Source organism: Pipistrellus hanaki (genome assembly GCF_964339955.1).
Source record: "Pipistrellus hanaki genome assembly, chromosome: 2".
In the NCBI taxonomy this organism is placed as follows: domain Eukaryota; kingdom Metazoa; phylum Chordata; class Mammalia; order Chiroptera; family Vespertilionidae; genus Pipistrellus; species Pipistrellus hanaki.
The window spans coordinates 149390473-149414080 of record NC_140504.1 but is presented as its reverse complement, the minus strand read 5'-3'; the positions used below and the strand labels follow the sequence as shown (position 1 = coordinate 149414080).

Genomic DNA, 23608 nt, shown 5'->3' with positions numbered 1-23608 from the left:
GACGATGTACAGATTGATCCTTGATCGTTGTTGCCTGTTCATGTTTCTTGAAATGAATAAGTGAGCTTCAAAACTGACGTGATCCTTTGGTTCGCAGCGGCGGCGGCGGCAGACATGGCTTACCACCACATCAGACCTCCCATTGGCTATTCGATTCCCAAGCCCATCTCATCTCTGCTGATGCGAGGGTGGAATGCATGTCCTGAAGTGATTCATTTCTATTTCCTCCTAGAAAAATGTGTTATGGTCAAAATCTGTCACAAATAGTGTAACACCAAAGTCTTCTTTCAGGGTGTATTTTAAGGCTGTCGAGGCAGGAAGACTGATCTGCCTTCTGCTCTTTCATCACTAATTGCCTCAAGAAGTCTGAGTAGCTCATTTTTTTTACCGCTGCTCTCTGATTTTGAAATGTTTCTCACAACTGATTAGTAAAAGAAAAGCCAGGGGATGACAGATGACTCACACTCTCATCTCAGCTGCAATTTTATTAACTATACTTCAGCCACAGTTAGTCATTTTCTGAAAAAAACAAGTTTAGCCCGAGACACAGGCCTTGGGACGGAGGCCCCGGGGACAAGAGGGCCTTACAGCATTGGGTCCAGGAGGAGGCAGCAGACTGGCCCTAGTCCTTCTCTAACTGAGTGGCTGTGATAAAGTGGTTGGCTGTGATAAAGTGGTTAAGAGCACAGATTTAGAGTTCAAATGAAAGGATTTATATTATGGAAGGAATAAGTAAAATATGGTATGTAACCATTTTAAAATATGATCATTGATCTAAGAAAAGAAGGAAATAGTCACATAACCCCAGAATGAATTCGCAGACCATCTGTCTGAAGGAAAGGATTCTTATTTGTACCAGGCAGACTGATGTCTACTTTGTCCTCAGAGACTGACAAAGGAGGAGATCCCACAACTCCTCTCCTGAGAGCAGTTTAGTACAGTGTCTAAGAGTCCCCCTGACAGTCGGTTTTGTTGTCGATTGAAATCCTTGTGTCTAGACGTCAGTCCACATTGATTCTTCTGAGTGGAGAGAATTAGTTCACATTCTTCACACTGGAGCTCCTTATACAGAAAGGCCTAGCAGCTCTTATGCATCCTGCTCCAACCACCCTAGTTATCACTCTTTTTTTGTAGGTCTTTGTTTCTGATCCTTTCCAGGCATTTTATCTCTCTTTGGCAACGAAAGAAGTAGAAAAAGAGAGGGAGACTATTGTTATCTCAGAAAACATCTCACTGTAGGAGAAATAGAAGAAGCCCTAGTCCAGATGTTAGGAAGGAAAAAGCAACTTCCCTGTTCATTTTCAAAAGGCAAAACCCAGACCAAGTCCACACTCAATCCCACAAGTACACAGAGAGCTCTTATGAAGAAAAATGAGGATTATTATGGGACATGAATTGAGTATCTCAGAAGAAATAACTTCTACTCCTGACCACTCAATCTGACAGATTACATACTTATTTGTGTAGAATCTTTTCTCACTACCAGAATGTTAGTTTCATAAAATCATGGTCTTGTTTTGTTTGTTCATTTTGTTTTGTTTGCTGTTATAATCTCAGCTCCCAGAACCATACCTAGTAGATGCTCAAAAACATTTGTTGAGTAAATGAATGAACATTACTACTGGTTATCAGTGCCTCCAATCATCTCACCTGGACTTTGATGTCCAGAAAAACATGTCTTAAAAATTGCAAGACTTAAGATAATTTGGGATAAGCTTTCATTGTCTCTCCATATGAACTTTAGGTATATTTTCTTGAAATAAATATGCCAAGTACCTAATCCAGAATTTTCTTCTCTATGTGGGATGTGAGCTCTTCCAAGGTATACCATAAAATAATAGTCCAGATGATCCCTTTTGCTTTATGAATTGACTTTTTTCATGATTACAGGTAAGGGGCATGTGGAAGTTTTAATTTGGAGATAAAAGCCAGTCATTAGAGGCTTCTAAAAGTATTTTGGGGGATAGAATGAATGCCTAAGATTGGGGAATGATAAAGAGAATCAGAATGGGGCCAAAAGAGGGAATATACTACAGTGGCGCCTCACACAACGAACTTAATTCGTTCCAGGAGCAAGTTTGTTATGCGAAAAGTTCGTTATGTGAAACGCGTTTTCCCATAACAATACATGTTAAAAAAAATAATTCGTTCTGTAGCATAAAATATGCTAAGATGACTTTTTAAACCTCAATCTATTAAGTCCTGCTTTTTTTAGAAGCCATGATATAAAAAAAATATTGAGTTTAACTTAAAAGGACGACTGCCGTGATACATGCGTGATTTAATTCATAATGAAGAACGATTGCCGCGATACGTGCTTAAGTTAAGCGCAGTGACTAACGACTGCCTGCAGTGCCTGCGCGGAAGGATGCAATACATCGGCAGCGATCGTGGAAGCTCTGGCGAAGCAGTCGTGGAAGCTCAGGCAAAGCGGTCGTGGAAGCTCGGGCGACTTCGTTCTGTAAAACGAAGTTCGTTGTATGAATCATGAAATAAAGTTCGTTGTGTGCAGCGTTCGCTGTGCGAGGCGTTCTTTATGCGAGGCACCACTGTATATTATATGCACTAACACACACACACATTCACACTAAGAGACCAAAAATCAAGTACTTAGTGGAAATGTTTTATTGATCAGCAGTGAAGACTTTTAAGCATACGTCTGGGCTCTGGGAATGAGGTTCAGGGAAGGAATAAGGAGAAAGCAGAGTAGGCAAAGTCACTGATTGGCAACATCTGGGCTTGTCACTCAGGTGGACTCTGGCTTGGTTGTGGTATCCACCTCAGCATTATGCAATTGACCGTCTTCTGTATGTGACGTGCCTGAGTCATCATTACATGGCCCAGTATGGTCTTCACCATGTCAGTGGGCAGATAGTGAGGAACAATGGGCTAGTTTTCATTCTTTCCTCCAACAATTATTTATTGAATCTCTGTTGTACGCAGCCCCAGGAATAGGTGCTAGGGTTCCATGCAGATGTGCTCTCAATGGAGTTCAAGGCTTAGTGGTCAAAAGGACATTAACCAGATAAGCATATTAACATTTTTTAAAGTACAAGCTAAGATAGAGGAAAAAAAGATTAGAAGAGAATATACACTAAGGAATACTAAGTAGGGAGCACAGAGCTAGTGCAGGTCAGATAAGGCCCCCTGGAAGAAACACATTTGAGCTGAGATCATAAACATAAATAGGAGTTTGCTCAATAAAGTAGTTGGTGAAAGATAAAAAAAACAAAAAAACAACAACAAACAAACAAAAAAAACAGTCCCCAAAAAGAGAACAGTGCAAATTTGTTGTGAGAATACACAGGGGACACTCAGTTATTGAAACATTGTAGCCACTGAGGGGTTAGGTCTTATACCAGGCACCATATGAAACCATTCATCTTTAGATCTAAGACACTAACATCATGCTGTCCTGGTCATTATTTTTTAGATCACCAACTTCACCACTCATTTTTTTCTCATATGTCCACTTTTGCTTCAATTCTTGAATTCGAAGCACCTTATTGTTTTCATACGTGTGTCTTCTTAAGTGAAGACCCAGAAAGATAAAACATAATCAAGGTCCATAAAGTTAAAAGAAAATGAGAATGCCAGCTACTGGAGATGGGAAATGCTTATTGAAAAACAGTGAGAGGTGGGAGAAAGTCCTCATAGTAAAATGGGATCAGATTTTAGAAAGCCTTGGAAACCCGAATAGGAAATATGGACATGGAATTATCGGCACGTATATTTTTGTCTCGAAAGCAGTGAAGAAATAGGATTTTAAAAAAGTCTTTTTTTTTAAAAAAAAAAATTGAGTTTGGTGTGAAAGATTTATTCATTTGAAGAAGTGTATGTAGTTCCATAGCGGGGCAGGCACTGCATTACCTGCTAGTGTGCTTTGGAAGAGCTAAGCATTGTTTCTTCCCGTGTGGGTTGCATATTACCTGCTCCAGAGTACCCTGGCATGTTTGTTAAAATGAAGATTCTGGGGCCCTATTCTAAATCTACTGAATCAAAACCTCTGCCATGGAGTGGGAGCTCGCGTTTTAACAAGCACCCCAGGTAATTTGTGCCACATAAAGACAAAGAATGAGTGGGCTGAACGGAAGCAAAAGAAGTCAGAGCATCCAGCAGGCTGCTAGTGCAGTAATCCAGTTGATTACAACACAAAGACTACAATGGTTACCATGGGGATTCAGAAGCAGGGGGAAACCTGAGAACTGCTTCAAAGGAGACATAACATCATAAGGAGGTGAAAGACTGGACTTAGGAAATGGGAGAGAGAAAAGAGTTCCAAGCACTGTGAGTCCGGGACTTCTGAGAGGCTGCCAGGGACCAGAGCACTCATTAGGCCCATCCATACCAGGGATATTGTCAGCAGAGAGAGGAGAACAAAACCAAGGGCTCTGCATTAAGGTGAAGGTGCTTAAAACCAAGCAAAGGAAAAAGAAAAGATAGCTAACAAGGAAGAAAATAACCTGTTCTGCACAACCGAGGGAGCTGCCAATTAGAATAAAGTTATCGGGCAAGAAGTCAGCAGAGACGCTCCTCTCACCTTCAAGGTGGTTAACAAAATGAGGTGGGAACAGGGGAGGCAGACAGATGGCCCAGGGTGGAAGCTCCAGCAGAGAGTCGGAACAAAAATAGAGGGGAGAGGAGTTGGAAGCTAAAACCAAGAAAATTTTGGATCCCGGGAGAAAAGAGAAAGAAGAGAGAGCATAAGGTTAGGGGCTTTCAAAATAAGAAAATTGTCATTTGCTGGCAGTTTTGAATAGGAAAGAAAATAGAAGAAAAACGGGACATGTAAACATTATTTCCATTGTTCTAATGATCTTGTAAGCTTTTTAATATTGCCAACTGTTAGACATAGAGACCTAGACAGATGTAGAGGTGAAAAGGAAGTTAGTTGCCTTTGCAACCTTCTCTCCCCCCACCCCATATGAAATGGAAAATAGTCTATGCCTTGATATGCTTTCAACAGTTTACTGGGATATTTGAGTACCCCTCTATCTTTTAAATAAATGTGGCATTGAATGAGAAATGCTTATTCTGCCATTACTTTTAAATCTAATATTTAAAAGCACATTTAATTTCTGTGCATAAGAAGGAGTACTCACACCAAACAATAGTGGCATGAGAAATTAAAGAAATCAAACCTTGAAAGCTTATATATTAATGGGTTATTTAGTTTTCAAACCCTTAATAACAATTGACAATAAAGCCCCTTAAAATTCCTTTTGTTCAGGCCCCATTGTGTTGGTCTTGAAGCTCCATTTGTTCTTCTAAAACGATTGAAGCCAAGATCTCCACCTAGTGGATTTATAGGATTTTACAGAAATCCTTAAGGTTTTTTGTTTTTTGTTGTTTTTTTTGTTTGTTTGTTTGTTTTTAGAGAATTAACAAGTTTTAAAGACTTCTACTTAAGACCTACCATAATTGTCAACAGAACAGTCACCAATAGCTGAAATATACCAATATGCATATCAATGAGACTACAGTTAATAAGCAAAGCTCAATTTTTATTTTCATACCACAATTAGGAAAGCAGATCAGGCACAAATATGAATATATAATCATCTCTGTAGAAAGCAATATTGTAATACCACTAATTGAGATGTGTATAGTAATTTCCATAAAATAAACATCAAGGGTAAATCTGCTTGAGTACTTTAATCTTTCATTTGCTTAAGCTTTTTTTTTTTTTTTTTTTTTTTTTTTTATCTCTTTTCCAGGACTAGGCTATACTTTTCCTTCCCATTTTTTCCATTCCTTAGAGAAGAAAACTCAATTAATTGTGTCAAACACATCTTCTGGCTCCATCTTTGATTTTAGCATTCTATTCAACCATTTACTTTTATTTCATTGATAACAGAGTCACTGAGGATTTTTTTTTCCTCCAAAATAATGTATTTGAAATGCATGCAAAGGCTGGGGATGTTTGCGTGTCCTTTTGAAGAAAGCTAAGGTAGAACATGATTATTATTTGAGTTATTTTGTTCACTTTGTTCTGCCTCCAAAGGTGATGCAGTCGCATATTCTGCAGATGGTGGATTCAGTGTGTGTTTTGGAGCAGAGTTTTCAGCTTCATTTCTTCTTCTAGGAATTAGAGGCACCTCATTTTCTGCCTCAAAACTAAATGTCTTTTCACTGTGGTAAGAGGAACGTGCTCCACGTGTCTCCCCTGTCACTGCGCCTTCTCTGGGTGCACTGTTATCTTTATCTGGATGAATTTTCTGAGCCTGTGTCAAACCGTGCATGTTACTATTTATTTGAAGATCTGTTTCACTAGGAGGTAGTCTATTTTTGGTTTCATGGGAACTCGTGATCCTCAAATCCTCAGCTATAATTGTCATCCCAACAGAACTTGAACCATGTAATGTAAGAGTTTGACTTTTTCCATTTTCCCAAGTTTGCTACTTTTCTTTTGTGGTGCTTTTTAAGGTATTCTGTCTGGTCTGAATTAACAAACTAGAATTCGCCTTGCTTTTATCATGCATTTCCCCCTCCTCTTTCCCTCCTATTTTTATCTCTGGCGCTTCGGTGCCATCATCTCTGGGCAATGCATGAGTGCAGTCAGTGTCTTTTTTGCCACTACTGGGTAGATGCCAAATGCCTTGAGTCCTAAGAGACGTGCCGACATCCTTGGGGAGTTCTAGTCTATTTTGGTACCACACTGAATTTGTCTTCATAAATGTTAGGTTGTCCTTGGATTGCATTTGGGGAATGAGAGCAGAATCATACGTTCCTGTTTTAGGAAGTACTTTTTCTATATCAGTCCCCTCATCCATAACATAACTCTCCATCATCTGATGTGATGTTTGGGGGTTAGTCGGTAACGTTTTTTCTTCGTTTCCCAGTTGTTCATTACTCGAGCGTTGCACAGCATGTTGTAACATTTGATTTTCATCAGAAGTATGTTCCGTGTAAGTGTCAGTCTTGTGGACACAGACAAGTTGTGCTTGATGCTCTGAGGACAAAGAAATCTGGTTTAACTCCCTGGTCACAGATGTGTCCTGCTCTGTGTGCTCCAAGGGCTCTGCTGCCCCTTGTTGGGCAGCCCCCCTAGGATGGCCAGATGCTAAAAGATCACTTCCTGTGTTTTCCAGAGGAGCTGGTAAATAACCAGAAGCTACCGATGTGAGGTGAGTGGCACCCTCCATTTGCTTAGATGAGGATGGAGAGTGTGCGTGCCTACGTTCAGCTGCTTGGGGTGTGAGCCCAGGCACTGTTACAGGGCTTCCTTCAGGAATGGGACCAGGAGGCTGACAGTCACCATCCATGGAGCTCTGGGGGACTGCAGAGAAGCTGTTAGCGTAAAGCAGAGGAGCCTTTTTGGTGTGTTTATTGTAACAGGGGGTCTGATCCGGGGCCTGTTGGAGAGGCAGCCTCTTTGAGTTGACTGCAACATAATTACTCTGGTGGGGGAAATCTGCAGAGGACAGAAGGCTTATTTTGGCTCCTTTCTCAGAAGCTTTGGATAGTGTATTAGGAGGTGATAGTACTTGATTGCATTTCTTTGGGAGTTCCAGCAAGGACTTTTCTGGATGGACTCTGACTTTTCTAAAAGGGTGTAAATTTAATTTGATCCTTAAATTTTGCTTTTTAATTTTCCCTCTAGGTACGGATTGATCCCTTCTCTTTTTTTTCAGAATCTGGGCATCAGTAAAGCCTCCACTTCCTCCCATTCTCTCTCTGGGACTGCTAGATTTTTTGAGATTCAAGTTGGTTAGGTGGTTACTTTGAATTTCCTTCTGTTTCGAATGGGTTGGTGCTTCGGTTGACGTAACCAACCTATCTTTTTCAACTAAATCAGGATCTTGGGAGCTAACATTCTTAGGGGAATACATTTTCTTGGTATTTGTCCATAACCCTGATAACTCCATGTTATCTTCACTCCTAAGGAATTTTTCTATGGCTCTATAAATTTGGATTTTCTCTTTCTCAGACTTGGAATGTTCTCGATGATTTGGCTTCCTTTCTTTTGCATAATCATTAAATTGGTCATAGGGCACATATTTGCAGATAAGAGAATTGTTTGGCTGAAAATGCTTAGGCCTGCTCCGTTTTAACAGTTCATAAGGACCATCGTATGTTGACCTATGTTTTTGAAAGATCTTCTGTGCATAGTGTCCCTCGGGCTCACAAGGCTTGGATGATGAGCTTGTAATAAAACGTCGCTGCCTATGAGGTTTTACACCATTGTCTCCTGTTTCCATTGGTGGCTGCCATGACTCATTTGTTAAATGCTTTTCAAGACTTCCTCTTGCCAAGGCTGAAGCGGATGTTGCATATCTTCTACTAAATATGTCACGGCTGATATCTGCGGAACAATAAATACAGTAATATAACACCGAGCAGAGTTTTATGAACCAACTAAACAGATGCTTAGAAACCTTATCTGAGGTGTGAAAAGTATTCCTCTGATTATGGCAATTCTTGAATATGTTCTAATCTTTAACCAAACCCACAAAGGACATATGGCAATTTGGTGTGTTTGCAATGGCATTCTCTGTGGCCACATTTTAATCAGTTGGGGTGCTGACTTAAAAGCTGTGGAATTAGAAATAAAAATGTTCATAGTTGTATATCTTTTCATTAGTTGTTAAGTTAGTTTTAAATATGAATACTGAAATCTTAAATCCTTTTCAAATAGCCATAGTAAGGTTTTTTTCTGCATTCATTTCTCAGTTGGAACAAAATATTAGAAAGAATGTAATAGAATATTGAGTAGTGTTGAAGTTTTAAGTTTCAACAACAAAAGAAAAATACTTGTGATACTCTTGGACTTATCAAAAACTGATTAATATTCCAACACTTAATGCAGTATTCACTAAATATTTGTTACGGGAATAATAATTTGAGAATGTGGCCTGATCTGTGTTACAGAAATCCCTGCCTGGGACTTCTATATGGTGCAGGTTAATGACACATGTTAAATAATATTAATGACAAAAACATTACTAAGAGTCAGGCATTGTGCTAAATATTGGACATTCATTATCTCATGTCATAATCAAGAGAATCTTAATCCATTGGACAAATTCTATTAACCTATCACTTTTACAAATGAAGAAAAAAGAAAAGCTAAGGGAGGTTGAATGTTTTCTGCCAGTCACATGTCAACTTAATGATATGGGCACAACTGGACTACAATCTGTCTGACACTAAGCCCTATCCTCTTAATCACAGGGCATATTAAGTTTAAAATTACATCTTAGCAGTATACTTTTTCAATTTTGTGAAGTTGTTTGCTTTACACAAAGGAAAAAAGAAGTATTTGTTCACTGATAGAAAGAGGAGGTACACTAGACCTCAGACTAGCACCTAATATTATCAAAGGTCTGCCTTCCGCCTCCTGGGTGACCTTGGAAAAGCCACTTACTGTCTGGATATCAGAAGAGGAGATGAGATGGGAACTTTATGTGAATATAACTTTACGCAGTGTAAAATTTATGTGGGTATAAAATTATTCCGGAGAAAGAGTTTGTAGCCTTTATCAGATTCTAACAAGAGTTCAACGACTCAGAGATAAATATGAAGAACTATCTAACTAGATCCTCTCTAAAGGCTCCTCTACCCCTGAGGTATTATCATTCTCTGCTTCCAGATGAGAAGGCACCATCAGAGTGATGCTGCCTCTTCCTGAGGTCTGCTCTGGGGCAGGGATGGCCTTGGTTGTTTTCTCCTCAAATAGCCGACCTCTCCAGCTTTTGTTCAAGGCCTGGCATTGTAACAGGATTTCAAATCTTTCTGAAAAGTAATCATATTGGTTTGCCCAACCATTGTTCTCTGTGTGAAACAGGGGACTGGGTGTTAAATGGTTAAGGGACCATATTCCCTTTGAGATGTGATTTTTCCCACAGAGAAGTTAAGGCCTTGGGCAAAGCTAAAATGAAACATATGGCTAAGGTATGATTCTATCAAAAGGCTAAGAGCTTATTTTCTTTATAAAATAAACCAATCTGATCTGATTTTTATGGCAGATGTTTTCTTTCCTCAGCCATTCCTCTTTTGACTCAAATCATCAGTCCCCAGAAACTAGTAAAAACTAGATTCTGGGAATGCGATGGAATAAATTCACACCCTGCCTTATGCTGCACGTGAAATAACATCCAGTTTTATTTCCTTTCCCATTGTCCCCAAACCCATCCTGAGGCCCAGATCCCCGTGGCAGGAATTTCTTGGTACACTGAGTACCTTGTCATTCAGATTCTGAGAGAAAGCTCTGCTTGTTGTAAACCAATTCAGATAAATGATAGGAGCCTCTTTACAGAGCAGCTGTCAAAGTTTTCACTGCTGAGCCTGAAAGCATCGCCTTACTATTTGGGAAGAAAAAGGAAGACATTTAATTCATTGCCTCCACCTAAATATTGACATCGCCCATGTACAGTGGGGAGATGTCACGGCCAGATTCACTTGGCTCCCAACATGGGACAATGAATTAAGTCCTGACTTTGCCTGGACTGGGAAGTTATCATCGCTGACAGCTCAGCAAGCAAAGTATGTGTCTTGACATCATTCCTGAAATGAATCACTAGCATGAGAAAGCCCATTCTTCTAACATGTCATGCTCTGGGAAGGTTGCTTACTGCAGAATTGGCATTACAGCTCGAAGGATGTTGGAATGGAAGCCAATATTCAGCCTCCCATAAATCTTAACAGCACTATTGCTATTTAAAAGGGTTCTTTTATTTTTTTTTTCAACATCATTAAGTGTTGGATCAAAAAGTTCTCTTTACAACAGGCACAGGAAGTACTCTCAGCTGCTGAGAGGGTGGAGAGTTTTCTGACCCCAAACACACACACACACACACACACACACACACACACACATGCACAAACCCATGCACATGCAGGCACACACACATGCACATATGCATGCACAAACACATACATGCATGCACCCATGTACAGACATGCAGTTTTTTTTTAGAAAAGGAATAGATTGGCACTACATTGGCTTTTATTATCCTGTTACGGAAATTCAAAGAGCCTACCTGCTTCAGAGGAATTTAAATGGAGTGAGATTTTCTCAAACAAGACAACTCACCTATTGTTCTTGTTACGTGCCGTGGGAGAGTTTGAGCTTGGACTTCCCCAGGCTCCAGGTCCCTTAGATGTTCAGCTCTCTCTGGACAATATCTTGTAAGCAAGCCTCCTTCATTAAAAACCGCGGTGCTCCCAGGAGGCCCTGAACATCCTGACCGCAGCAATCTGCCACTGAGGCCAACGACAGTGCTGTTGGCCTCCTGGTCCTTCCCTTTCAGGTTTCTAAATGGTTCATCAAGGGCTGTGGACTCAGAGGTCAGTGATGCTTGGTGGCTGCTTCCCTGTAAAGGTGGCATTTCCCTTCTGGACCCCACAATGGACATGACCTTTATCTTGCTTTCCTGAGTTAAGTGGCAGTTACAGTATCCCTTAGCGTGGTAATTTCTTGCCTCGTGAGCACACAGGGATTCACCAAAGGTTCTGCAGTAAAGCTTTTCTGAAGTGGATTCATTTGCTTTGCCTTGTTGGAGTTTCCAGTTAAATACAACTAAGCCTAGGCAAGTGAGACCAACAGCCCCTGCGACAAATAGAAAGACCATTAAAAGATAACATCATAGGAAGAAGCACAGAAATCACCAAATGTGAAATCCACAGATTTCAAGGTCGATGGCCTAAAGGGCATCTGAGTGGATGGGAGATCTATCACCATGTAGAAAAATGTCAATTCAGACAAAGGTGATCCTACCTAATAAAAGAGTAATATGCAAATTAACCATCACTCCACTACACCCACAAGCCATACCCACCAGCCAATCAGAGTGAGTATGCAAATAAACCCAACCAAGATAGCTACAGCTATAGAGAACCGGAGGGACGCTTGGGTTTCCCCAGCAACAGAGAAAGCCAAGCTTTCCGCCTGCCCTTGCTGGCCTAGGCCGCCACTCAAGGCTACAAAGTTTCAATTATAGAAGGTAAACAAATCCAAAAAGAAATAGCTCCATGGAGCTAGCAGGAGGCTTGACTCCTCTCCAGGCTACAAAGTTTCAATTGTAGAAGGTAAATTAATTCCAGATACCAGGGCCTCCGCTTGGGTTGCCATGGGGCATGGCTGACCTGCAAACCACCACAGGCCCCTTGTCCAGGCTGCCCCACACCCCAAGGGAACCCCCACCCTGATCTGGGACAACCTTCAGGGAAAACCAGCTGGTCCCCACCCATGCACCAGGCCTCTATCCTATCTAATAAAAGAGTAATATGCAGATTGACCATCACTCCAACACACAATAGCTTCCCCCATGTGGTCAAATATCCTGCCCCCATGTGGATACAAGATGGCCACTACAAGATGGCCAGCAGGGGAGGGCAGTTGGGAGGCACCAGGCCTGCAAGGGAGGGCAGTTGAGAGGGACCAGGCCTGCAAGGAAGAGCAGTTGGAGCCAATCAACCCTGCAGGGAGGGGGCAGTTATGAGTGACCAGGCTGGCAAAGGAGGGAAGTTGGGGGCAAACAGGCTGGCAGGGGAGCAGTTAGACATGAATCAGGCTGGCATGGGAGTGGTTAGGGGGTGATCAAGCTGGCAGGCAGAAGCAGTTAGGGGCAATCAGGAAGGCAGGCAAGTGAGCAGTTGGGAGCCAGCAGTCCTGGATATGGGAGGGATGTCCAACTGCCGGTTTAAATGGGCAGTCAGACATCCCTCCAGGGGTCCCAGATTGGAGAAGGTGCAGGCTGGGCTGAGGGACACACCCCTGCAACGAATTTTGTGCACCTGGTTTCTAGTATTATTGATAAGTTCTCTTTTCTCATTTGGATCTTTACTTTGTCTCTATTTAAAATGATAAAAAAAAAAAAAAAAAAAAAAAAAAAAAAAAAAAAAAAAAAAAAAAAACAATACCATCTGGAATGCCTTTGGTAGAACAAAAGGCTTTTTAAAATATAAATATTTTTTATTGATTTCAAAGAGGAAAGGAGAGAGAGGGAGAGAGAGAATCGTTGATCAACTGCCTCCTGCATGGCCCACACTGGGGAATCAAGCTCACAACCCAGGCATGTGCCCTGACCTGGAATTAAACTGTGACCTCCTGGTTCATAGTTTGATGTTCAACCACTGAGCAATGTCAGCAGGGCAAAAAAATAAAAAGTCTTTTTACATGGACTGAAATAAACTTGATTTAAATAATTCCTGCATTATAATTATTTTCCTGCCTGTGGCAACCAGTTTAATTCCAAATTTCCCATTTCTCAATCCCTCAGCCAATCTCTAAAGTAATCCACATTAAGGATATACCCTGAAGTGATTATATACCATGATCTCCTCCTCAAAAAGAAAACTTGAGTCCACGTGGTATTATTGTATTTTGAGCATCCCTAAAGACTCACCCCTAGTTCAGAATACCTTCATTGGCTTCCAATTACAAAAGGCCAGACTCCTTATATTCAAGGCTTGGTGCAACAGGCTATGGCCTCCCTTCCTAGCCTTGTGTCTCATTATTTTTCACATTCAAACTCTTCTATTTATTATTTTTCAAACTCTTCAGTTTATTAATCTTAAAATGTACTTCTAAGCCTTTGTGTATGCTCTTGGTGATGCTTGTGATACTTTCTCCTACCTCTGTTTATTTGAATTTTAGTTACCCTTTAGAATCTAAATCAATACCTCCAAATGTATTGATATATTTTCTACTTTTTAATCTTGCAAAAATCCCTCCCTCCTATGAATGTCCACAACAAAATGATTAACATCTGAGTTAGAAACCCTGGAATTGTCGTTTCTTGACTTATGTAGATATAGTTTATCCTCTGAATAAAATTTTAAAGTTGATGTTTTAACATCATTAGGTGTTGGATCACAAACCTAATCCCAAGTGTGGAGTCTAACCTGCTTCTCCCTTACCGTTTCCCGTCTCAGCAAATGGCATCATCAACCACCTAGATGCTCAAACCAAAGCCTATGAGTTATACCTCAGCTCCCTCTGTATCACAATGATTTCTTTTAATCTTAGCATTATGAAAAAATGTATCATAAAATTACTCTGCTCACTTATTTTCTTGTTCACTGTCTGTCTTTCCCTGCTAGAATTAAGCACTATGAGAAGATAAACATTTTATTTTATTCAACATTGTATCTCCAGTGTTCATAACTCTGGCACAGTTGAGGTACTCTGGAAACGTTTATTGAATATTCTTAAATAAACAGAGGAATTCTGTTTATGAATTCTAATAATGAAAAGTGCTGAGTGCTCTAATCTTACAAATCCCCAAAATGGTGATCAGGAGGACATGGTGTCAGTATTGATTGATTTAGGAGCAACATATCCTAAATCTAGCTCTGATTATAACTTGCTGTGTGACCTTGGGCAAGTCGGTTTCCCCAGAGGATCCCATTTTCTGTAAATGACATTTCCAGATGAATGGATGATAAGAGATGTGAATGAGATGATAACATTCTAGGCTCAGAGAGTTCTAGTTCTCTTCCATGGAAGATAACTTTAATAAAGAGATGATGATATTTTCTGAACTGAAAAGGGAATGTGTCAGACATGTTTGTTTTTTGGGTTTTTTTTTTCCTTTTTTTCTCTGTTAAAGGTAAAGATTAGCCAAAAAGAATGGCAATTTCTGGTAAAACTCTCCAAACTTTGTGTAGTTTATTAGACCTTGAGGTCTTATAAGACGCATTTTAATTTATTTGACAACAATACACTCTCAGAGAGTGCTATAACATATTGAAATAATTTAATTTCTATTAAAGACACAAATTTTTGGAAAGTAGTAGCAGAAGTTATATCAGAATAATTTTATTGCCAAGTCCTGGAGTTTGATTTATTCCAAAGGCGGGCTTTGGTTTTCAGATGTTAAAAATGCATGAAAATAATATAATTTCTGTTACACTGTCCCTCTCACATGGAGTAAGAAAACTCAGGATTCAAAGCTTTGTTCTGACACTTTTCTTGGGCAACTTTTCTTACCGCTCCGAGCCTTATTTTCCATCTCTGCCAAATAGGGATAACTAATACCATCCAGAGATTAAATGACAAAACATATGTGACATGTTTCTTCCAGTGTTTTAATATAGTAAAGTTCAATGACTAGTCTCTTTGGTTTATGCTTATGATTGCTGCTCTGTTATTTGAGTTTTGTATTATCCTACATGTCCTACAACAGTCAGCTGTTAGGTAAAAGCATTCCAAAAAACAAATCATAAAGAGAGTATGACTGATGCAGGTATGAAACCAAACAACAAAGAAAATAAATACCTAAATTGTCTTAAATATAGACATCAGACATTGAAATGGAACAGCCATAATCTGATTATAGGGTAAAATTTCCCCTCTAATTGTGTCTGATTGGCAAAGGAAACACTGCTAATGTTAGAGCTACGTCTGTGCTGCATCACTGGACCAATATGGTTATTTTCAGTTTGTGCAGAGAGCAAGAGCAACCAATGGAGCTTGTAGGCAGACTGAACATGATATTAAGAAGACGGTTGATTTTTCATTGCCATGGGCATTGTTGCTATTTTTAAAAAGTGTTCTGACAGTCTTTCTGAGTTGGAAAAATGAAACAAAATAAGAAGCAAAATTAATGTTAAGTTCTTACTGAAGTATTAAAACCACCCTACAGCTTCATGAAAACTTTCTCTGTTTATTCATCAGGAAATAGAATAAGAAGTATCCAGATGTCAGAGTTTGGTGCCAAATAATCATCTATTAGTTTTAAATTAACTAATCTTATTATTTATATTATTATTAATTAATAGAGGCCTGGTGCAGGAAATTCATGCACAGGGATGGGAGTGTCCTTCAGCCCAGCCTGCACTCTCTCCAACCTGGGACCCCTCGAGTGATGTTTGACTGCCATCTCACAATCCAGGCTCCCAACTGCTCATGTGCCTGCCTGCCTGATTGCCCCTAACCCCTTCTGCTTGCCAGCCTGATCACTCCTTAACTACTCCCCTGCCAGACTGATTGACATCTAACTGGTCCCCTACCTGCCTGGTTATCCCTAAGTCCTCCCCCCTGCTGGCCCGGTCCCCCCTAACTCCCCTCCCTTGCCAGTCTGGTTGCCCCCAACTTCCCACCCCTGCAGACTTGGTTGCCCCTAACTGCCCTCCCCTGTAGGCATGGTCCCCCACAACTGCCTCCCCTGCAAGACTGGTCCCCCAAACTGCTCTCCCCTGCATACCTGGTCCCCCACAAACTGCCCTCCCCTGAAGGCCTGGTCCCCCCAACTGTCCTCTACTGCAGCCTTTTCCCGCCCAACTGCTCTCCCCTACTAGCCTGGTCTCCCCCCAACCCCTCCTGCAAGAGACCTGGTCCCCACCCCTACTGCTCTCCTCTGCTGGCCATATTGTGTCCACATGGGACAGCCATCTTTGATCACATGGGGGTGGCCATCTTGTGTGTTGGAGTGATGGTCAATTTGCATATAACTCTTTTAATAGATAGGTTGATGATTTATCTATAACTGAGGAAGAAAATGGAATCAGAGGCCAAATTAGCATTCTAAGTCTTTTTTGCCACAATCTAGAGGCATAGATATGTGATCATCCTTTTTACCTCAGAAGGACTATGATCTTAATGGAATAAACTGATATCAAAAGTCAATTTTGGCCAAAACCAGTTTGGTTCAGTGGATAGAGTGTCAGCCTGCGGACTGAAAGGTCCCAAGTTCGATTCCGGTCAAGGGCATGTACTTTGGTTGCTGGCACATCCCCAATAGGGGGTGTGCAGAAGGCAGCTGATCAATGATTCTCTCTCATCGACGTTTCTAACTCTCTATCCCTCTCTCTTCCTCTCTGTAAAAAATCAATAAAATATATATATTTTTTAAAGTCAATTTTGTAATAGAAGAGTCTCTTTTCAATACAGTATCTTTAACAATTACTCAATGGAAAATACATTATTATAATTTCACACTAAAACACAAGATGCATGTAGCTATGTTTATAATTTATCAGAATTTATTCATGCAAATTAAGCTTCCTATCATTTTGACAAAATCTTGGAATCCTTAGAATCTGTATCTTTCTCTACACTTCTACAGAGTTGTTAACTTTTAGCAAAATCCTCTCTGAAAACAGATACTCCAAAGATATTTAAAATTACCCTTGTTATAATATTTCCAAAACGATGTCTTATAAAACATAATTCAGTGAAATCCTCTGTGACAAAAAGTGTTTATGGTCAATAAGTTTGAGCAATGCTCTGCATTACATCTTCCTGTTAGATTCCTGGTGCTGGTTTGCAGAGGAAAGCCCATGGGAAACACTGCAGAAAAGAAGCCCATTGCACTGTGCTTAATCTGTTGTTGCCCAAACCTATTTAAACCCACAACATATGTGCTCATCTGTGCATCTGAGTTTGTTTTTATTGCAATATCTATTAATTATCTTCTAGAAATGGTATTCTAAGAAGCACATTTAAGGAAAAACTATCCACTGTCCTATTGTTCAATCTTTTATAGTAAATTATTTCTTAGCACACATAATTACTGACGTGGCTGCATCTTTTTTAAAACAATTTATCTTTCTTAGAGAATTTAAATTGACTTCTGAGTGAGTTTGATTGTGGCTTAGTGGTACTTCCTCTGTCTAGATCTGATGCTGGTCTCCATCTTTCCTGATTATAAGTGTAACTTAGAAGTTAAAAACCTGATGTTCAATTAATTTGCTGGAAATCTGCTATGGAATGATTATTTAAAGTTCATATTCAAAATACATCATTCCAGCCCTGGATGCAAGTCCCTAGTATTCCAGATTTGGAGAGCCTTCCTCTCCTCCTCCCAACACGCATGCACACACACACACACACACACACACTTCTCATCACCATAGTTACCACAGGTGCAGAGGATTTTACCATGCACTGGGAAAATAGGGGGAGACCGCACAATGAGAGAGATAACTCCAGAAATCTCACGCAGATTTGGTCTTTCACTAATGACACCAAGAATCACTTAATATCCTTCATTCAGTGAGATGTAATGACAGCTGATACATGATTTAATTTTTTTAAAAATTACTATAAAAACTTAAAGGGTTGAATATTTTCCTCTCCATCCGTCTGTGAAGGTATGGGCCAAGTTTTAGAAAGAGACAAACAGAAATCTTGTATTTTAAAACCACAAACATGAGAAATCCAAGGTACAGAGAGGTCAATGACTTGCCCAAAACTACACAGCAGGTTAGGGTTAGGGTTAGGGTTAGGGTTAGGGTTAGTAAGAGCAAAGCCAGGAGTCAAACCTGGGCAATCCAACTGCAGAGCTCATGTGCTTCATCGCTGTGCTGTATGACCCCTGAAGAGGAGGGTGCAATGATTGCCATAAGAGCTTCTCCTCATGCACTTGGTAAGGCCCACTGACTCTTACCACAACAAGAGGGGCACACATATGTGAGTGCCTTGAAGAAACTATCTATGTCTCATAATTTTACTAATTCCTCTTTTCCAGCCTCTTCATGGATACACCAGTCTTCTTTGGCATATGGACTATGGATAAACTCTAGATACTATTCCCTCATTACAAACAAAAATACTGACGTCTACAAAGCAAGTTAACTTAGGATCACAGTGCTAGTTATACCGGGACTAGAGCTCTTGAATTCTGGGGCAAGGTTGTTTCCTTTATGGTAGAGAGTTTTTCTGCAACAGGGCATTCTTATAACCTGTGCCAAATCAGCTAGCTTCCTCCTACGTCTGTTGATACACTCGCCCTTCAAAAGCCCTGCTTTTCCTGATTGCCTGAGCGAGGCATCATTTAGTGTTCATTAAGAATATGAACATATGAACAAGAGAGCCCTGATTGGTTTAGCTCAGTGGATAGAGCGTCAGCCTGTGAACTGGAAGGTCCCGGGTTCAATACTGGTCAAGGGCATGTACCTTGGTTCCGGGCACATCCCCAGTGAGGGGTGTGCAAGAGGCAGCTGATAGATGATTCTCTCTCATCTATGTTTCTAATTCTCTACCCCTCTCCCTTCCTCTCTGTAAAAAATCAATAAAATATATTTTAACAAGAATATGGACAAGAGGAGGGAGAAGAACGGGTATACTTCTTCCTGGTCTACCTGCAAAGACAAGGACAGTCAGCAGGGCCACATCCTGCCCCGGGAGGAGGGGGCTCCTGTCCTTCAGAACCACAGTGAGGTTGGAAGCCTTGGCATCACAGTTGGTGTCAGACAGCCTCAGCACACTGTTGGCACCGGCCACAGCGGCGGGTGATGGCTGGCAGTTGAGGTCCTTGGCATTCCTAAGCTTTCGAGAAGAAGACTTCATGTAGCTTCTTAAAAACCGGGCCAGGGGGTAGAGATCACAAGTACAGCTCCACTGGTTCTTATCTAAGCTCAGGAGGATTAAGTGCTTCAGTGGAGTGAACACATCGGGCATCTGAGCCAACCTGTTTCGGGAAAGGTCCACTTCCCGCAGCTGGGGCAGGGGTCGGAAGGCCTCCCTCCCGACGTAGGAAATGAAATTGTTAGATAAATCCAGATGCCTGAGCCTGCGGAGATTTGTGCCTGCAAAAGCACTGTCTGTCAGATTAGTGATCTGATTGCCATCCAGCTGGAGCCGCGTCAGGTCCCGGGTGTTTCGGAACCAGGCCCCGCGCAGGGTGCGCAGGACATTGCTGCTCAGCGCCAGCACCTGCAGGCTGCGCAGCTCGCTGAAGGCCTGGTCCGGCAGGGAGGCGCTGGATATCTGGTTGTGCTCCAGCAGCAGCGTCCGCAGCATCGAAAGGCCTTGCAAGGCATCCTCCTGAACGTCCTGGATGCCGTTTCTGCTCAGGGAGAGCAGGGCCAGATTGAACAGGAAGGACAGATTGGTGCTCCCTACAGAGGAGAGGGACCCATCCGTGCTGATCAAAACTCTGGTGGTCACAGGGGCTGCTGTGGGGGAAGAAAAATCACAGGTTAAAGAGGCAAGATACACCCAAGTGGGAGGGGAGGACAGTGGAGAGCGAAGATCATCAATACACCCTGTGCACAAGCTTATCACCTGGGTAGGAACAATACACAACACGGAAAGGATGCCCTGATTTCTCAGTTAAAGGGGAAGCTGGGCTCTTTATCAGAATGATGGATTTTTTTATATTCTTTGTTACGGCGACATGTTTATTTGAGAAACAGAAACCCATCTGTTCCTTTACATGTCAAAGTTAATTCATTGTCTGGGATTATCATCGTTGATGGTTTTTTTTGAAGGTGGCTTTTCAGGCTTCCTCCCTGTGAGTACTGACCGCTGCAGCCGGCTGGCCCAAGACCGATTCACCCATAGCCCAGGCCATGTCTGAGCTTGCTGGCCAGTTTCCCCGGAGGAAAGCATGTCTATGTGTGCTGTGAAGTCAGTCTCTTTTCTGTCAAACACAAAGGTGTGCTTTGGGGGTGGGGGCGGGGGTGGGGAGTGAGAAGGAGCCCTGGTGTCTGCTTTTTTAGCTCCAGGCTAAACGTTGGCAACTCGGTAGAGGATCTATATTCTCTCCACACAAACCCGAGGGTGTGTCAGTGGGGTTCTCATTATAGTCTGGGCCATCTTGGCCTCCTGTCTAATATCTGTTCCCTCCAATAAAGTCCGTCATGTGATGACAGGTGGTACTCAGGGCTTCCAACTGTTAAATCCCTTCACCATAATCACCTCTGAGCCATCACAGCTCTGTCATTAGAAATCAAAGCTTTTTAACTCAATAAAGATATATTATAATCAGGAGTTATTGTAACACATCTTTATCATGCTAAAATTGTTTTGACTGCAACTGACAGTGTCAGAAGGAAGGAAGGGCCCATTGTCCCTGGGAGGTCTACAGGTGATATTAGAACAATCAACCACAAGGGAAGCAAGTCACAATTCCCCGAGGAAATTCAGACTGTATCCCTGACACAAAGAGATTAAAAATGTAAAAGACAAAGGATTTTCACAGTGCCTCCTTTGTAAGAATTTCTCCCATCTTTGCAGCACAAACAACCTTAAGTCATGGTATTTTATTTTTAGCATGTATTACTGGTTATTTGAATTCTAATTAATTCTGGCCAGTGTGACATTTTGTTTCATCATTGTTTTTGATACGGTTTGAAGGAGTTTAGTTTCTATGGATCCTCAGTCCTCTAGAGATTTGTGGACTCTGAGGGAACAGACTATGGCTTCTGTCAATTACTTCTTTTCTAGGACTAGCTGGATGCTCCACTCACAAGTCATCCATTTACTTCTCTGTTTATGAAATTTTACTTCACAGTGCTGGCATTCTGTAAATGAAAAGGATGATACCGAGGTGCAGTAATGTAAATGAGCACTATTTGTTTCTTATAGACAGCAGCTATCTCTGGTTAATATATTATATATATATATATATATATATATATATATATATATATATACACACACACACACACAAATGTAGTGAAGTCAGGAAATATAATTGAGAGGGCAGGAATGCATTCAATACTGATTGAAAACAGTGTCCAACCAACTAGCCTTGAAACTGTCTCTCTCCTGTCAGGAATGGCAATAACAGCTACTGCTTAATTTCCATTTTAGAAATGAAAGAAATCATTTTCTTCCACTCCATCTTAACTCAGACTTATTCCTGAAAATTTTACGTTGGCGGAATTTATAACTTGTTTATCTCTTCTTGGATATCAGGATGTAAATCACATTCTCCTCAAATTTGTTAATAAGGTGTCTTATTAAATTGTTGACTTAAGCAAGCAATATATAATGAATACAGGCAGCACATCTTGTTAGCATTTCTACAGCTCATTTACCACCAATAAAAAAAGACCAGACTTTCAAAATTAGATGCACTTTGATAATAATCTATTTTGCTGGTATATCACTTAATCTCACTAATGCTGAACAATTGCACTTCAGGTTTCTGATTTATTGATATTTCTTTCAGCTAGTGGTAGAGTTCAAATCTGTACAAAGTGTGGACAAAAATATAATTAAAGTGATCTATTTTTTTTTTCTTTTAGAAAAAAAAAGTGTAGCTATATGAAATGGTGGTATATATATATATATATATATATATATATATATATATATATATATATTTAGAACTTATTTGCCATAAGTTCAGCCAACCTCCTGTGGTCCCTCCCCCATCCACCCAACTGCTGGCAGGCCCTGGTCGTCTCAGCCTCAATCTGCCTAGCCCCAATCAGCCCTGATGGCCAGCTAGGCCTAGGACCCTATGGGTGCATGAATTTTGTGCACCAGGCCTCTAGTTCTCATATGATAGCAAAATATCTCAATTACCTCTGGAAGCCTTTAGCTTGGTTGAGACCACCAGGAACAGGAAAACAAAATAATGTTATCAGTCTTTAGTCACTGTGAATGGCTTCTCTTTAAAAGTTTATCTCTTTAAGCTGAGCCAAGAAAGCAGTCAGTACATTGAAAAGCATAGCAATGAATTTGCCAGGTGCTCTGACCACTGCTTTTTAGTCATTGGTGTAATTACCTACTATATAGGTAAGCTGGTGACAGAGGGTTACGTCTTTGGTGCACACTGAACATGATGCAGGGCAAGCCGCCACCAACCGCAGCATGATGGCAAAGAGTATGAACCATCCACCTGAAAGCAAAGGATAATGTACATCATAATGTTGGCATTTATTATCCATCATTTCAATATATTTAGCTCATGAAGCATTTTTAAAATTTTTTGAAGCTTTGTTTCATTTATTTTTCCCTTTCAAAGAGCATCTTGGGTTTTCACAAGATACCAGATAAGTGGCTAGAATCCCTAATTTATATAGAATTTAAACCAAACTAGTAAAGCATTTGACCATAATTTGAGCTCATATCCAGGATACACTCAGTAGTATAGATTATTATAAGATTGTTACTTTGTAAAATACTTTACAGTTTTGAGAAGCTTCAGACATATTTAATTCTTTTTATGCCACAACTCAATATGAGGCTTAGAAAACTGAAACTCAGAATGGTTAATAACTATCCAAAGTCACATAGTATTAGATATTTAACCTCAAGTCTTTCAACTCTCAAAACAGTGTTCCTTCTAGTATGCAGAAGCTAATCTCAGGCACTGAATCTTATGTAATCACAACTGAATTATCTCTGATGGATTTGGATGCCACATTTAGAAAGGGTGTATGCTGGTCACAAGCTCTCCTAAGGTTTGAATCTAACTCTGCTATTTACTGCCTAGACTACCTTAGATAAACAATTTATTTTTCTTATTTTCTGCCTTTTTGTGTTTAAAATGGAAGTAATATATGCCTACATTACAAAATATTATAACAGAAAAATGAAATGCTCTAAATATTTAGTAAATGTTAAATCTCTCCATTATTTTGATGCCCTTTTAATCCTCTAATGAAATATTAACACATTGTAATTTGATGTTTAAAAAAAGGCTATTCACATATAACTCTGTCACTGATTACTTAAAAAAAAAAAAACTTGAAGCAGATTATAATAAAAATCCTCTACCCATATGATAAGATGGTTTGAAATAAAATATAAATAAAACACAAAATCATTCATTTTTTGTCATTCATTCAATAAGTATTTATTGGAAAACTTCTGTAGAACAGGGAGTGATCAAGGCACTGGAGACAGAGCAGTGGAATATAATAAATCCCTGCCCTTATGGGGTCAACATTCTATGAGGGGATATAAACAATAAACAATGTG

General features: G+C 40.4%; 2 protein-coding genes across 5 annotated transcripts in view; one reads left to right on the top strand and one right to left on the bottom strand.

Annotated features, from left to right (window-relative positions):
- LOC311616878 (serine/threonine-protein kinase TNNI3K) overlaps positions 1-23608 on the top strand; it is a 309455-nt gene that overhangs the window by 203533 nt on the left and 82314 nt on the right. For all 4 annotated transcript variants that reach the window (XM_084872811.1, XM_084872813.1, XM_084872810.1 and 1 more), the window contains one exon: positions 98-207. In XM_084872811.1, coding sequence (XP_084728937.1) covers positions 98-207 — 110 coding nt within the window. The remainder of the gene's footprint in view (positions 1-97; positions 208-23608) is intronic.
- On the bottom strand, positions 5946-22497 carry LRRC53 (leucine rich repeat containing 53; the record flags this gene model as incomplete). Its single annotated transcript, XM_084873813.1, is given in 5 exon segments — positions 5946-6398; positions 6402-8305; positions 11036-11551; positions 19030-19845; positions 22410-22497. Coding segments are annotated over 5 exon segments (3777 nt in total).